Raw genomic sequence first — 17,411 nt, 5'->3', positions numbered from 1 at the left:
TTTTCTTGACATCATGGGGAAATCTAAAGAAATCAGCCAAGTCTGGTTCATTCTTGGGAGCAATTTCCAAACGCCTGAAGGTACCACGTTCATCTGTACAAACAATAGTACGCAAGTATAAACACCATGAGACCACGCAGCCATCATACCGCTCAGGAAGGAGACTCGTTCTGTCTCCATGAATGTACTTTGGTGCGAAAAGTGCAAATCAATCCCAGAACAACAGCAAAGGACCATGTCAAGATGCTGGAGGAAACAGGTACAAAAGTATCTATAGCCACAGTAAAATGAGTCAACAACAAGTGGGACACAATCATGAAGTGGAACGACATTCATTGGATATTTCAAACTTTTTTAACAAATCAAAAACTGAAAAATTGGGCGTGCAAAATTATTCAGCCCCCTTAAGTTAATACTTTGTAGCGCCACCTTTTGCTGCGATTACAGCTGTAAGTCGCTTGGGGTATGTCTCTATCAGTTTTGCACATCGAGAGACTGAAATTTTTTCCCATTCCTCCTTGCAAAACAGCTCGAGCTCAGTGAGGCTGGATGGAGAGCATTTGTGAACAGCAGTTTTCAGTTCTTTCCACCGATTCTCGATTGGATTCAGGTCTGGACTTTGACTTGGCCATTCTAACACCTGGATATGTTTATTTTTGAACCATTCCATTGTAGATTTTGCTTTATGTTTTGGATCATTGTCTTGTTGGAAGACAAATCTCCATCCCAGTCTCAGGTCTTTTGCAGACTCCATCAGGTTTTCTTCCAGAATGGTCCTGTATTTGGCTCCATCCATCTCCCCATCAATTTTAACCATCTTCCCTGTCCCTGCTGAAGAAAAGCAGGCCCAAACCATGATGCTGCCACCACCATGTTTGACAGTGGGGATGGTGTGTTCAGCTGTGTTGCTTTTACGCCAAACATAATGTTTTGCATTGTTGCCAAAAAGTTCAATTTTGGTTTCATCTGACCAGAGCACCTTCTTCCACATGCTTGGTGTGTCTCCCAGGTGGCTTGTGGCAAACTTTAAACAACACTTTTTATGGCTATCTTTAAGAAATTGCTTTCTTCTTGCCACTCTTCCATAAAGGCCAGATTTGTGCAATATACGACTGATTGTTGTCCTATGGACAGAGTCTCCCACCTCAGCTGTAGATCTCTGCAGTTCATCCAGAGTGATCATGGGCCTCTTGGCTGCATCTCTGATCAGTCTTCTCCTTGTATGAGCTGAAAGTTTAGAGGGACGGCCAGGTCTTGGTAGATTTGCAGTGGTCTGATACTCCTTCCATTTCAATATTATCGCTTGCACAGTGCTCCTTGGGATGTTTAAAGCTTGGGAAATCTTTTTGTATCCAAATCCGGCTTTAAACTTCTTCACAACAGTATCTCGGACCTGCCTGGTGTGTTCCTTGTTCTTCATGATGCTCTCTGCGCTTTTAACGGACCTCTGAGACTATCACAGTGCAGGTGCATTTATACGGAGACTTGATTACACACAGGTGAATTGTATTTATCATCATTAGTCATTTAGGTCAACATTGGATCATTCAGAGATCCTCACTGAACTTCTGGAGAGAGTTTGCTGCACTGAAAGTAAAGGGGCTGAATAATTTTGCACGCCCAATTTTTCAGTTTTTGATTTGTTAAAAGAGTTTGAAATATCCAATAAATGTCGTTCCACTTCATGATTGTGTCCCATTTGTTGTTGATTCTTCACAAAAAAATACAGTTTTATATATTTATGTTTGAAGCCTGAAATGTGGCAAAAGGTCGCAAAGTTCAAGGGGGGCGAATACTTTCGCAGGGCACTGTATGTTTGGAGGGAAAAGGGGGAGGCTTGCAAGCCGAAGAACACCATCCCAACCGTGAAGCACGATGGTGGCAGCATCATGTTGTGGGGGTGCTTTGCTGCAGGAGGAACTGGTGCACTTCACAAAATAGATGGCATCATGAGGGTGGAAAATGACATGCATATATTGAAGCAACATCTCAAGACATCAGTCAGGAAGTTAAAGCTTCGTCGCAAATGGGTCTTCCAAAAAGACAATGCCCCCAAGCATACTTCCAAAGTTGTGGCAAAATGGCTTAAGGACAACAAAGTCAAGGTATTGGAGTGGCCATCACAAAGCCCTGACCTCAATCCCATAGAAAATATGTGGGCAGAACTGAAAAAGCGTGTGCGAGCAAGGAGGCCTACAAACCTGACTCAGTTACACCAGCTCTGTCAGGAGGAATGGGCCAAAATTCACCCAACTTATTGTGAGAAGCTTGTGGAAGGCTACCTGAAACGTTTGACCCAAATTAAACAATTTAAAGGCAATGCTACCAAATAAAAATGTTGTGTATGTAAACTTCTGACCCACTGGGAATGTGATGAAAGAAATAAAAGCTGATATAAATAATTTTCTCTGCTATTATTCTGACATTTCACATTCTTAAAATAAAGTGGTGATCCTAACTGACCTAAGACAGGGACATTTTTACTCTGATTATATGTCAGGAATTGTGAAAAACTGAGTTTACATGTATTTGGCTAAGGTGTATGTAAACTTCCGACTTCAACCGTACGTATGGGATGTCACACGTAGACTCACAACAACACATTGTCAATTGCATTTGCACGGATTGTATTGTGGTAATACACAACATGCAGCAGCAGGTCTCTGATTTCAGTTATGAAATGTGTATGCAATGGATTCAGTCATTCAGACACAGTGACACACACGGACTATGCACATTCATTTTAACATGTGCAACTGCAGGACTCTAGTTAAATTTGATGAAATATCTGCACAGCTTAATCCCAGACACACACACAGATATAAAATCTGAGAAAATATTTTAAAGCTGGTAGCAGATTAATAGGTACTGCTAGATCAATAAAATAAAGTGTTTTATTTCAGATCTCATACACACACATCCACCAACAGAAGAACATTACTAAAGAGTCTGTGTGGTGTGGATTTCCCGAGGTGCTGGCTGGCTCTGTCTGTGTCTCAAATCAAATAAAATCAAATAAAATTTTATTTGTCACATACACATGGTTAGCAGATGTTAATGCGAGTGTAGCGAAATGCTTGTGCTTCTAGTTCCGACAATGCAGTAATAACCAACAAGTAATCTAACTAACAATTCCAAAACTACTGTCTTGTACACAGTGTAAGGGGATAAAGAATATGTACATAAGGATATATGAATGAGTGATGGTACAGAGCAGCATAGGCAAGAAACAGTAGATGGTATCGAGTACAGTATATACATATGAGATGAGTATATAAACAAAGTGGCATAGTTAAAGTGGCTAGTGATACATGTATTACATAAGGATACAGTCGATGATATAGAGTACAGTATATACGTATGCATATGAGATGAATAATGTAGGGTAAGTAACATTATATAAGGTAGCATTGTTTAAAGTGGCTAGTGATATATTTACATCATTTCCCATCAATTCCCATTATTAAAGTGGCTGGAGTTGAGTCAGTGTCAGTGTGTTGGCAGCAGCCACTCAATGTTAGTGGTGGCTGTTTAACAGTCTGATGGCCTTGAGATAGAAGCTGTTTTTCAGTCTCTCGGTCCCAGCTTTGATGCACCTGTACTGACCTCGCCTTCTGGATGATAGCGGGGTGAACAGGCAGTGGCTCGGGTGGTTGATGTCCTTGATGATCTTTATGGCCTTCCTGTGACATCGGGTGGTGTAGGTGTCCTGGAGGGCAGGTAGTTTGCCCCCGGTGATGCGTTGTGCAGACCTCACCACCCTCTGGAGAGCCTTACGGTTGAGGGCGGAGCAGTTGCCGTACCAGGCGGTGATACAGCCCGCCAGGATGCTCTCGATTGTGCATCTGTAGAAGTTTGTGAGTGCTTTTGGTGACAAGCCGAATTTCTTCAGCCTCCTGAGGTTGAAGAGGCGCTGCTGCGCCTTCTTCACGATGCTGTCTGTGTGAGTGGACCAATTCAGTTTGTCTGTGATGTGTATGCCGAGGAACTTAAAACGTGCTACCCTCTCCACTACTGTTCCATCGATGTGGATAGGGGGGTGTTCCCTCTGCTGTTTCCTGAAGTCCACAATCATCTCCTTAGTTTTGTTGACGTTGAGTGTGAGGTTATTTTCCTGACACCACACTCCGAGGGCCCTCACCTCCTCCCTGTAGGCCGTCTCGTTGGTAATCAAGCCTACCACTGTTGTGTCGTCCGCAAACTTGATGATTGAGTTGGAGGCGTGCGTGGCCACGCAGTCGTGGGTGAACAGGGAGTACAGGAGAGGGCTCAGAACGCACCCTTGTGGGGCCCCAGTGTTGAGGATCAGCGGGGAGGAGATGTTGTTGCCTACCCTCACCACCTGGGGGCGGCCCGTCAGGAAGTCCAGTACCCAGTTGCACAGGGCGGGGTCGAGACCCAGGGCCTCGAGCTTGATGACGAGCTTGGAGGGTACTATGGTGTTGAATGCCGAGCTGTAGTCAATGAACAGCATTCTCACATAGGTATTCCTCTTGTCCAGATGGGTTAGGGCGGTGTGCAGTGTGGTTGAGATTGCATCGTCTGTGGACCTATTTGGGCGGTAAGCAAATTGGAGTGGGTCTAGGGTGTCAGGTAGGGTGGAGGTGATATGGTCCTTGACTAGTCTCTCAAAGCACTTCATGATGACGGAAGTGAGTGCTACGGAGCGGTAGTCGTTTAGCTCAGTTACCTTAGCTTTCTTGGGAACAGGAACAATGGTGGCCCTCTTGAAGCATGTGGGAACAGCAGACTGGTATAGGGATTGATTGAATATGTCCGTAAACACACCGGCCAGCTGGTCTGCGCATGCTCTGAGGGCGCGGCTGGGGATGCCGTCTGGGCCTGCAGCCTTGCGAGGGTTAACACGTTTAAATGTCTTACTCACCTCGGCTGCAGTGAAGGAGAGACCGCATGTTTTCATTGCAGGCCGTGTCAGTGGCACTGTATTGTCCTCAAAGCGGGCAAAAAAGTTATTTAGTCTGCCTGGGAGCAGGACATCCTGGTCCGTGACTGGGCTGGATTTCTTCCTGTAGTCCGTGATTGACTGTAGACCCTGCCACATGCCTCTTGTGTCTGAGCCGTTGAATTGAGATTCTACTTTGTCTCTGTACTGACGCTTAGCTTGTTTGATAGCCTTGCGGAGGGAATAGCTGCACTGTTTGTATTCGGTCATGTTACCAGACACCTTGCCCTGATTAAAAGCAGTGGTTCGCGCTTTCAGTTTCACGCGAATGCTGCCATCAATCCACGGTTTCTGGTTAGGGAATGTTTTAATCGTTGCTATGGGAACGACATATTCAACGCACGTTCTAATGAACTCACACACCGAATCAGCGTATTCGTCGATGTTGTTGTCTGACGCAATACGAAACATGTCCCAGTCCACGTGGTGGAAGCAGTCTTGGAGTGTGGAGTCAGCTTGGTCGGACCAGCGTTGGACAGACCTCAGCGTGGGAGCCTCTCGTTTTAGTTTCTGTCTGTAGGCAGGGATCAACAAAATGGAGTCGTGGTCAGCTTTTCCGAAAGGGGGGGCGGGGCAGGGCCTTATATGCGTCGCGGAAGTTAGAGTAACAATGATCCAAGGTCTTTCCACCCCTGGTTGCGCAATCGATATGCTGATAAAATTTAGGGAGTCTTGTTTTCAGATTAGCCTTGTTAAAATCCCCAGCTACAATGAATGCAGCCTCCGGATGAATGGTTTCCAGTTTGCAAAGAGTTAAATAAAGTTCGTTCAGAGCCATCGATGTGTCTGTGTGTGTGTGTGTGCGTGTGTATTGCCCTGCCAGTGGGAAAGTCTTACAGCATGTTGTGTCTCACCACCAGAACTGGAACATGTGCTGCATAAGAAGCCAAAGAGGACCTGCATCATCAAGATGACCAGCACCAGAAACTTTTGGAAGAACATTGTGGTGCTCTGTGTCAACTCGTAAGTCTCTCTCTCTCTCTCTCTGTGTGTGCAGCTGAGCAAAATCAAGTCAAATCTTGTTTTTCTTGGCAAACAATTGGTGTAGACCAGGTATTCCCAAACTGCCATCGGGGGTACGCCAAATAAAGTGTACTTTTTTTCTCTTCACATTTTCAAACAGTCCATTTATATTTTCCAACAGGGGTATACATTTGAGTGAATTTTTTTCTCTCGCCTGAGTAGCCTCGTTTCACTGCCAAAAATAAAATGAAACCATCCAGTGTTCAGGGAAATAACAACACAATGTGAAATACAGGTAGCCTAGTCAAGTAATTAACATCCAATCACATTAAGCGTTACTCTCTCGCGGGAATTCCACTAACAGTCCGTAAGTAGCCAAATGTAGCTGCTGCTCATGTTGGTATCTATACTGATGGAGCAAAAGCCATGACAGGGAGACATAGTGGAGGAATTGATGCCCCCGATGTTCCTGCTAAGGAACTGATGCCCTTTGCAACCACGGACCTATGTGAGAATGGATTCTCGGCCCTCACTAGCATGAAAACTAAATACAGGCACAGACTGTGTGTGGGAAAATGATTTAAGACAGACTCTCTCCAACACAACCCAACATTGTAGATTTATGTGCATCCTTTCAAGCACACCCTTCTCATTAACCTGTGGTGAGTTATTCACAATTTCCAATTAGCAAATAAAGTTGTACATGTAAGATGGTTAAATAAAGAGAAAAATTATTGATTATCGTTATGTTATTATTTGTGCCCTGGTCCTATAAGAGCTCTTTGTCACTTCCCACGAGCCGGGTTGTGACAAAAACTAACACTCATTCTTATGTTCAATAAATGTATCGTATCTAGTGTGTGTGTGGCAGGCTTACCATGATGACCCTGGTGCTAGGGGGGGTACGCAGCTGGAGGTTGAATGTTTGAAGGGTTACGGGACTATAAAAAGTTTGGGAACCACTGGTGTAGGCTAACAGTGAAATGCTTACTTACGGCTCTTTTCCAGCAATGCAGAGTTAAAGATAAAAAATAATAAAAAATAGTGATATGAGGAATAAATACACAGTAAATGACGAATAACAATGCAGAGTAAAAATCGTATTAAAAGGCAGAGGGCAATGTGCCAAACAGAACATGAATTACACATGAGCTAGGTTCCCCATGAAGACAAGGCTCCGTACCAGCGTCTTGCTTCTAGTACTGATGGTGTGTGTGTGTGTGTGTAACTGGTAGGATCTGAACCCGGGTCTCCCACTTGGAAAACCAATGTCATGACCCTGAGACCAAGAAGAGGGTGACACTGATTTTAAGTTACTTCATCGCACTAGCGTCAATCCCACTCACCTCCGCTACATGTGTCTCTCTCTCTCTGCTGGTTGACGGGGTACGGTATCCACCACTGTTTTTGCTCTTACCAATAATGTGTTTATGTGTGTTTCTCTGTAGATTGACGGGGTACGGTATCCACCACTGTTTTGCCCGCAGTATGATGGACCCAGAGGCCCCTGTGTCGGCCATGTTCAATGCCGACTACTACACCATGGCCGGCATCGCCGTAGCAACCTGCCTGGCGCTGTGCCCGGCCGTGGCGTTCATGGGACGTCGGGGCGGACTCCTCACCTTCATGATCATCACCGCCCTGGCATCACTGCTGCAGCTGGGCCTGCTAAACTGTGAGTAGAGTACAGACAAGTGTTGTGCATTTAACACACGTGAAACACACACACACACAGAAATTCGATGTCCATGAAATAAACCTTTAGGTCAACCGCCGGCCTTTGAAAGCCCACGTTTTGTCAGATGTTTTAATGAGTGAGCAATGTGGGCATCCCCCTCATCGTCATCATCCACAAAGAGTTGTTTACATGGAAATTACAAAGCCACAACATCTCATTATATCCTGTTACACACAAAGGACGTACTCTGATAATGGAGTTATTTCAGTGATTCAGAGGAGTCACTACCAGAATGCCCTTTTCCGGATCATTGCCTCTGTTGTCCTCATATCAGATCTGTATCGGTCAGAAAAATCATGAGATTCTCTCATGGCTGTACTCATTTTCACTGTTTTTCTTCCCCCGCCCTTGACCTTGCCTTGAATGCAGTGATTGGGAAGTACAGCCTTCGCCATGACACAGGTACACAAAAAATATGCCAATCAGGTGCTCTGGGTTGCAGCTCCACAGGCCAGGCTCATGCTCCATCTGTTGATTTTGTGTGGTAGAATCAACAAAACAGTTGTTAAACAAAATGAAAGGCTGGCCAGTACACCAACTGTTTTCCGTGATCAAGTTCTCTGTTATGACTAGACCCAGTAATTGACATTTGTATATTTATGATGTACAGTATGTGTCTCACCTCCTCTCTCATGTTTCTCATCCTTCTTGCCTGGTTAGTTCTGAGGGACACACTAAACAGGAAGTTCTCTGTGGCATTCTCCATCATCGGAATGTTCTCCTCTCACGCCGTCAGCACCCTCAGCATCTTCTTCTGCGCTGAGATCACTCCCACCGTCATCAGGTAACACACACACACACACACGCGTAACAGTATAAGCTTAAACCGTCCCCTCGCCCATACCCGGGCGCGAACTAGGGACCTTCTGCACACATCAACAACTGACACCCACGAAGCATCGTTACCCATCGCTCCACAAAAGCCGCGGCCCTTGCAGAGCAAGGGGAACTACTACTTCAAGGTCTCAGAGCAAGTGACGTCACTGATTGAAACGCTATTTAGCGCCCACGCTAACTAAGCTAGCCGTTTCACATCCGTTACACTCACCCCCCTTTTGACCTTCCTCCTTTTTCCGCAGCAACTAGTAATCCGGGTCAACAGCATCAATGTAACAGTATAATTTTAGACCGTCCCCTCGCCCATACCCGGGCGCGAACCAGGGACCCTCTGCACACATCAACAACAGTCACCCACGAAGCATCGTTACCCATCGCTCCACAATTGCCGCGGCCCTTGCAGAGCAAGGGGAACTACTACTTCAAGGTCTCGGAGCAAGTGACGTCACTGATTGAAACGCTATTTAGCGCCCACGCTAACTAAGCTAGCCGTTTCACATCCGTTACACACACACACTATGTATGGTCTGACCGCACCCACACCAACAGTTATTGGATTCCTATATCGCACTTATTTGGTAAAATTATGTCCCGCCAAGTACGTTTGTGTTAGAATGGCTTACTAGCGCCATCTTGTGGTGCAATCTGTATGTGTCATATAAATGCAATTTGACAGACTATTGTTCAGGAATATCAGCCTGGTCTCATAGACTAGACTGGTAACATAGTAAACATACGTCTGAGACACTCAAATGAGTATGATATGTTACGTTTGCTATGGTTACATAAGACAGAAGGTTACTTAAGGCAAAAACGATGTTAGAGTGGTTGCATGTTCATATCTCATCATGGACAACTTTAGCATTTTAGCTAATCAGCAACTTTGTAACTACTTACTACTTTTTAGCTACTTTGCAACTACTTAGCATGTTAGCTAACCCTTCCCCTAACCTTAACCCCTAGCCTAGAAATCGTTAGCCACAACAAATTTCCATTCGTAACATATATGTTTTGCAAATTCGTAACAAATTGGAATTCGTAACATATCATATGAATTATACTTCTTAACATTTCATAGGACAAACGGATGATGGACATCCACAAATGAATACATACCTTACGAAACGTAACATATCATACTAATTGGAGTGTGCCGATTTACTATTACAATGTTACTTGTACCCGATTCCAGGTTGATAATTTTTTTTTATGTTGTCTGGTTTCAATGTTTGGCTAGCCGTTTCTGAAACTAGACTCTCCCTCTTTGTCTCCCTCTCTCGTCAGGGGTGGTGGTCTGGGTCTGGTCCTGGCCAGTGCTGGTTTCGGCATGCTGACGGCCCCTATCATGGAGCTCCACAACCAGAAGGGCTACTTCCTGCACCACATGATCTTCGCCGCCTGCACCCTGCTGTGCATCATCTGCCTGCTGCTGCTGCCTGAGCCGCGCAACCAACCTCTGCCAGAGAGCCTCGTGGACGGGGAGAGCTACACCCGCCAGCCCCTGCTCACCCACCGGCCTGGAGAACAGCACCTCCTTCTCACCAAGCCTGGGGATAGGGACTTATACTCCCGCGTCCATGATACGCCGCTGCGTCTCACGGCCACCGGGGGCGCCACAGCAGCAGCGGCTACTGCTCTTGCAGCAGTGCCTACGTCTTTTGCGTACGCTACCGGAGGAGAGGTGATCAGTAATAGTATGGTGGTAAATGGCGTGGGAGGGTCATTGTAGCAGCAAACACACACCCCCCCCCCCCCCCCCCCCGACACACACAGACAGAGGATAGGACAAGACTGTACTGTGCTGTGGGGATAGCTTGAACTGTCCCACTCCTGGTCACTATCATGACTGGTCTGATTCATTCAGTCCTGCTGGTAAGATTCTTCCACGAGGAACTCTTTCATTTTTAAAACTTTAAAAAACCTTCCGTTTGGTTTAATCGAGAAATGATGACCCTCTCATTATCACCCTCAGACACTCAATATGATTTATTAATATGATTTATGAAGTATTTGAGGGCCTGCAATAGGACAGGATATTCTTGAAACAAATGATGGAGTTATTCACACACCTGTGTATGTCTTTGCAATGAACAGAAACTCATTACAATGACTTACATCTATTTGTGCCCATAGGGTAGTTGTTGCCACGGGTTGGCGGTGTGTCTATGGGTACCATGGTCCCAGCATGGGACTGGGGAGGGATGTCATGGTGTCGGTTGTACGTTATAAGCAGAGTGGTGTACTCTAAACACAGAGAGACACATATAGAGCAGCAGAGCAGACCTGTTTCATTTGAAATGTCTTTCAACAGTGATGTGTGCTCTATGCATTTCAAATTCTATTAGCGTAACTTTTTTTGCACTAAAATTCAAAGTTCAATTAAATGTAATCAAAATGTGTCAGTCAGCTCATTTGAGACACTGGTTTTGGGTGAAACTGCTGCACTCTAAATGTAATAAAAGGAGAGGTCAGGCCTATATACTGAAGCCTACTTGATGGGTTCAATTGTGAATTTCTGCCTCCCACCCCCCTGTCAAAAGTCCAAGTTGGCACTTTATCCTTATTAGTAGTATAATCAATGTAAATACTTAAGAAAACTGAGTACTGCAGCCCCTATTAAATGTTGGTGAATGACAGCCGGAAACCTAAAGAAACTGTGATGGCTTAGGAAATTAGTTTGGACTTTGAATCTTTTTGTGTTTTTATTTCCATATTCTATGGAAAAATCAAAAGGCATCGAGTGTTGAGTGGACAATACTAATGTCCAGTTAGTTACTAGTATGTCTGCGTCCCAAATAACAGTCTATTCCTTACATAGTTCACTACTTTTGAGCTTTGACCAGAGCACTATGGGCCCTGGTCAAAAGCAGTGCACTACATAGGGAATAGAGTGCCATTTGGGATGCAGCCCGTCTACTGCTACCACTATGAAACATCTCAGTTATTGAATGGCTTTGTCACAATGGTTGTTCAGTTTTAAAAATCCTCTGATTTCAACTGGACAGGTGACTGAAAATAATCTATCAGTAATTCAGTATTTATTTTTTGTCATGTTGCCAAGGGGATTATTGTCGCTTGACATACCTCTAGTTTAAGCTAATTTTCACCTGGTAAAAAAAATGTTAGTTGTATATTGCTGTTTTTAGTACTTGTTTAAACCGCTCTCTAGCACGGTTAAATAATGTCTGGCCATGCCATGAATGAATGTCTATAGGGGTTTTGAAATGGTTAGTGTCTAGAATAGATGAAGTTATAATGCAATAGAGTGATCTAGTTAGAATAGCTGTGGCTGACAGAGTGTTTGTATACAAACTTTATACTCTTACAAAATGATTGAATACCAAATGTAAGGTATGTATTAATGTGCCATCCATTGACAATGCATGGACTATCATACGTTTTATGTACTATGCATATCAAATAGTTTTCATAGCACATTTTGTCACACGTATAGATGACCTTAAAAAGGCCAAGTATACTCTATACATTTCTACCATGAACTATATTTGAAGCAAATGGCACATATTTTGACACTTTGTATGGTTTATTTGTAAATGTTTTCAGCGATGAAATGTTGTGGTAAATAAAATGAATTTCCATGAGTGATCGATTGTCAACCACTAATATTTTGTACGTGTTTATTTTTTTATATATGATGCATTTGCAATATTAAAGCCATAAATGTTGTTTTGATAATAAACTTGTTGATTATGTCAAATAAATGAACTACTGAGGTGATACATGTCTGTAGACTTGAGTTTGTGGGCAGTGGGCACAGAAAATATAGTGTGTCTGCAGCCTCTACACAGAGACGTCTCTGGTTAGATCTCACTCATGAGTGCTAAAACAGCAATCGACAGAACATTCCAGACAGGTAATGTTGTTTTTCTTTCCTTTGTTTTATTTTGGTACAAAACAATTAAACTAGTAAAAAAAAAAGTGGGGGAGGTTAAAACTTAAAACTTGTCAGGGTGAACTTCCATCTCTTTCTTTATCCTGTTCTCTACCAGCAGAGACAGGTTGGAGTCAGTCATGGGCAGGCAGTAGCTCACATACACCTGTTTCTTAGTCCTTTTAGCTGAAACACAAAGGAGACGGAGGACAGCTGGGTTAGTGGTGTTTCAGATGGTGAAAACTGACACCAACAATAGAACATAATACTGGTTAGTAGTTTAAGCATCTAGCTTTCGGTTATTGTTCTGAAGAACATATAGCTATCAACGAAATCACTATATAATTGATGGTTAGACAGATTTGACTGTATAAACAACGTTGTGGCAGCCTAAAATTGCCATCAGATCATTTTGATGTTAGTAGCCTCGTGTTGGGTAACAATAGAGGCGTCAGGAATCAAATATCTAGCTTCCCATTCTTTACTTGGATGAGTTTGAACAAACTAACTCAGCAAATACCAAAATCCAGAAATTCATGACATACATAGACTGTGCTTGTGTGTATTTATGTGTGAGTGTATATGAATTGGTGGTTTGTTGTCCCCCACAATGAAATTGAGGAGGACTATCGGTCTGTCTGTCTCCGTTTGTACACCTGTTAGTATGTACACGTTAGTACATATGTAAGTCACACGCAATCTCAGACATATATATATATATATATATATACACACACGCCCTGGGGCAGCAGGGTAGCCTAGTGGTTAGAGCGTTGGACTAGTAACCGGAAGGTTGCGAGTTCAAACCCCTGAGCTGACAAGGTACAAATCTGTCGTTCTGCCCCTGAACAGGCAGTTAACCCACTGTTCCCAGGCCGTCATTGAAAATAAGAATTTGTTCTTAACTGACTTGCCTGGTTAAATAAAGATAAAAAAAAAGAAAAACACACACGTAGATTAATCGGTATCTGCTTTTTTTGGTCCTCCAATAATTGGTATCTGCATTGAAAAATCATAATCTGTTGACCTCAAATTAAGTTGCCAAAATGCCACGTGCGTTCACTTAAATCAGTCCATTCATATCAACCTAACCATCACGAACGTTTAATTTGATCAAATAAGCCTCACCTAGCAAAATAGCTATAACATTTTTTGTTGACCAAATTCGACACACATTGACCTCCATACAAAAATTCGTGTCCAGATTTGGAGCAGAGTAAAACCTCTTGCTCTCTGAGACAACAAATACCCATGAGAGAGATATGATAGTATCAGGATGAAAGGGTGCTTACTCAATCTCTGTGCCAGTGAATTTGGAGTGGTGTCCGATGGGTCCCCCAGGACTAACGTAGACAGCGGCATCGAATCCTGAATGAATATATATATATATATATATATATATATATATATATAAACACACAGATACGTAGGTTAGCTAAATTACAAATAGGACATAGCATCATCAGCCGTTAGAATAACGTTATAGTAGCGTAGCTAGCTAACAACATTGCACGGTGAAGCTAGCTAACAATCCATCTGTTAACTAGTCTGCTTTAAAACAATATATTTATAGTAGACTACTCACAAATTTACTTTCCATTGAAACAGCCAAGTTGGACAAGACGGGGTTCGAGCCCACCCAAAGGAAAAATCCTCCATTGAGTTTTATGACGTGAAAGTGAACCGTCTGCTCGAGAATCTTCTCGGAGAAATCGTGCACTGTAATGGCATCGCCTACTGCTCCACTTTCTGCTATGTTCATATTGAATAGATGTTTGTATGAAGAAAAGTACAATGAAACCAGACCATTATTCAAACATATCAACCACCTCATGTGCGTCCGTAAACAACAAGTCACTTCCTTGTTTTCTTCGTCGTTGGTATTCTTCTTAGGTTGGGTTTATCGGTGGTTGGCATCCAACGTTAAGGTGCAATACCGCCACCTACTGTAGTGGAGTGTGGGCCAGAGACGGAGAAACTATATAACAAAATATTTGAGACTTTATCTAATGAAGTTCTACTCGATATACTCTTTAAACTAATTTCCTGTATCCCTCATACTAGATCTCAGCCTCTCTCTTTCCCTCTGATACTGCCCACACTGTAGCAATATATGCTCCACGGTCTCTGTTTCCAAGCAATAATCACACTTTCCTGTTGGAAGCTTTTCCATCACATTTAAGGACTTATTCAACTGATTGTGTTCCACCCTTAATCTTGTAAAAATAGCCTCCTCTCTTCTGTCTCTTCCTGCCGTCCTCCCCTCCCCGACTTTCCTCTGCACTTGAAATAAATGACTGCTCTTAGTATCTCTATTCCACTGCTCCTGCCATCTTTGCACCATCACTGTCCATAATCAGGCTTTTTTCCCCTGCCTTGCTCATCGAAACTAAAACATTAACATCCCCACTTCTAAGTGCTTGTACATCAGCCAGCACTTCAACTGCCTCATTCCCCTCCACCTCCACATGGGCTGGGACCCAAGTAAATCTTATCTGTATACCCATCTGTCTAATCCTGCCATGGGTTTGTAGCACCTCATAAAACAGATCTTGTTTGGTACGTAACCTAAAGGACTGGAGACTCATTAACACTGCACATGAATCAGAACAAATAACTACTATGTCTGGCTTGACTTCCTCCACTCACTGCAAGGTCAACGGTAATGCAATGGCATATCCCCCATCTCCACCTGTAGTGCAGCCACTGGGGACGTCCAAAATGCCCCACTACATATTCTGAGTCCTTGCCCCTGTATGACATCTAGCCTTTCCAAAGATGTCCGGGCTGCGGAACCATACGGTATACTGCCATAGTCTATTACAGGTCGGATCAATGCAACGTACATGGTCCTCAATGAGGAACGGCCAGCCCCCCCACTCCTTCTCCATCAGACAGTGCATCACATTTAGTACCTTCTTACACTTTCCCACAACTCTCACAATGTGTTCTGCCCAGGTCAGTCTAAGTGTCAAAGTATACCCCAAGGAACCTGAAGGCCCCCACCCTCTCCAAGTTTCTCACATATACCCTAAAGCATATCTCATCATCCACCTTCCTCCAGGTAAAGAACACTGTCTGAGTTTTCTCTACAGAGAACCTGAATCCCCACATTAATGACAACCGCTCTACTTCATCAATTGCTTCCTGTACCTTCCTGACTATGTTTGGCACATTTCTTCCCCTCTTCCATAAGGCCCCATCATCTGCAAATAACAACCTCCCAATATCCGGCAGTACCTGAGAGTAAACATCATTGACCATGATTGAGAACAACAGAGGACTAATCACGCTCCCCTGTGGTGTACCATTATCCACATTTTTTGGTATCGTAGCGTTCACACATTTTGTTTGTGCATGCAGCCATCCTACTGTGCAGTAGTGTGTGATCGATCACGTTACATTTGTGATACAAAATAAAAAGGAAGAAAAAAATATATATAATAATTGCACCACCAACCAACCAACCCTACACCGATATACCACTATTTCATAAAAATCTGAGAACCATCATATAACTAACTCTTCTGCAGTAAAATCTCATACACCCAGGTACTTCTCTGCAGCTGCCACTTACACTCATTAAAATCCCACTACCCCATTCCACTACTACTTTCACCCTATCTGCTCCTGCACCATACCAATGGCCTGCCTGGAACACCACCACTCAACACACCCTTTAAATCTTAACTCAATTCTCGTACACCAAATATGTCTCTGCAGCTGCCACCACAACATCTATTTAATGTGATTTACGAATCATTTCTGTGGTACAGTTGATAACCATTGCTATCAGTGGTGCCTGCTGAGGGGAGGATGGCTCATAATAATGTCTGGAATGGTGTAAAATGGATGGACCGGAGTGAATGGAATGGTATCAAACACTTGAAAACCATGTTTTTGATACCATTCCATTTACTCCATTCCAGACATTGTTATGAGCCGTTCTCCCCTCAGCAGGCACCACTGATTGCTATGAATGCTAAGAAGCCAACCTTACTGAAGCATATGTAACAGGTAAGAAATAGGGTTTAGCTCAGTTCAGCCTTGGGAGGTTGAGCAACAAACAGAAATGTGTCTCTGTTGGCCAACACATTTAACCTCACCACAGTACTTAGTAGTAGCGGCACCTTTCCTAAGAGTATATGGTGAAAAGTTACAAACAACTCACCATATGCAGCTTGAATACAACCAATGAAACCATAGCAAAGAGTTTAGCAATCTTACAGCATTTATATCATCCCAATAACAAACAAACAAATAAAAAATAAAGAATGACAGACATTCCGATCACCCAAACTAGGCACCAAAAGGAATCGTCTGCTGCCTATGATTTACGATCGAGGTGTCATAAAACCCCCACATCCACCCCTCATTGTGTTCCTGATAAGCTACGACTGGGGGTGTGGCAATTTTCACATGGGTGCTGTCGTGCCAAAATCCTACATTTAGAACCATTTTCAATCTATAGATATTCTCCAGTTCAACAACCTGCAACGTCAGTAAAAATACACCCTCTGTGTGTGTACTCTGCAGTTGGTTATAAGGAGTCCTAAATTATCGCGGAGAACGATTCCCTTTGGGGGTCCGCTCGTGAGTACATCTGCTGGGTTGGTTTTGACTAGGGCGCAGTGTCAGGATCAGCCAAAGGAACTCCATCCTACAAAAACGCTTAATTAGAGATATTGTTGGATTATTTCAGTAGTTTGGTTTTTGTAAACGAAAATGTTATGACACAACAAATGTTGCTGATTTCCCTATTTCGAACAGCACAGGGCAGTACAATATCAACAGTGACAACGAACGTATATCTTGTAGCTGGGAAGAGAAGGTAAGGTGCAACTTATTGATCTCCTTGAAGGGATCAGCTGAGGACACAACAATTTTCTTAGTACCTCTGACTTTGCCAGGTTTCTATCTATTCGGTGCTGGCTTGCACCCCTTCTATTCCCATGAGGGGAGTGTACAACTTCATTTGATTCCTGTGGACCCACTTGAACGTGTTGTTTTGTCAACCT

General features: G+C 43.5%; 2 protein-coding genes across 3 annotated transcripts in view; one reads left to right on the top strand and one right to left on the bottom strand.

Moving 5' to 3' along the window:
* The window catches only part of LOC110520993 (solute carrier family 22 member 23), a 31,472-nt gene extending 19,233 nt beyond the window's left edge, over nucleotides 1–12,239 (top strand). The window contains exons 6-10 of one of the 2 annotated variants that reach the window (XM_036968865.1): nucleotides 5,824–5,926; nucleotides 7,375–7,601; nucleotides 8,034–8,066; nucleotides 8,325–8,448; nucleotides 9,786–12,239. In XM_036968865.1, the coding sequence (XP_036824760.1) occupies nucleotides 5,824–5,926; nucleotides 7,375–7,601; nucleotides 8,034–8,066; nucleotides 8,325–8,448; nucleotides 9,786–10,230 (932 nt within the window). In that variant the 3' untranslated portion in view covers nucleotides 10,231–12,239. The remainder of the gene's footprint in view (nucleotides 1–5,823; nucleotides 5,927–7,374; nucleotides 7,602–8,033; nucleotides 8,067–8,324; nucleotides 8,449–9,785) is intronic. The other variant, XM_036968866.1, reaches the window with a different exon arrangement.
* Nucleotides 12,240–12,379: 140 nt separating this feature from the next.
* On the bottom strand, nucleotides 12,380–14,308 carry psmg4 (proteasome (prosome, macropain) assembly chaperone 4). The gene is made up of 3 exons (XM_021599609.2): nucleotides 13,979–14,308; nucleotides 13,686–13,761; nucleotides 12,380–12,579 (listed from the first exon to the last, which is right to left on the bottom strand). The coding sequence occupies exons 1-3, from the start codon at nucleotides 14,225–14,227 to the stop codon at nucleotides 12,458–12,460; spliced, it is 447 nt and encodes a 148-aa protein (XP_021455284.1). The 5' UTR covers nucleotides 14,228–14,308; the 3' UTR covers nucleotides 12,380–12,457.
* Between the last annotated feature and the right edge of the window lie 3,103 nt (nucleotides 14,309–17,411).

The sequence above is a fragment of the Oncorhynchus mykiss genome, chromosome 30 (assembly GCF_013265735.2).
Source record: "Oncorhynchus mykiss isolate Arlee chromosome 30, USDA_OmykA_1.1, whole genome shotgun sequence".
NCBI classification, from domain to species: Eukaryota; Metazoa; Chordata; class Actinopteri; order Salmoniformes; family Salmonidae; genus Oncorhynchus; species Oncorhynchus mykiss.
Note: the sequence above shows the minus strand (reverse complement) of the source record. Positions and strands in the feature narration are given on the sequence as shown.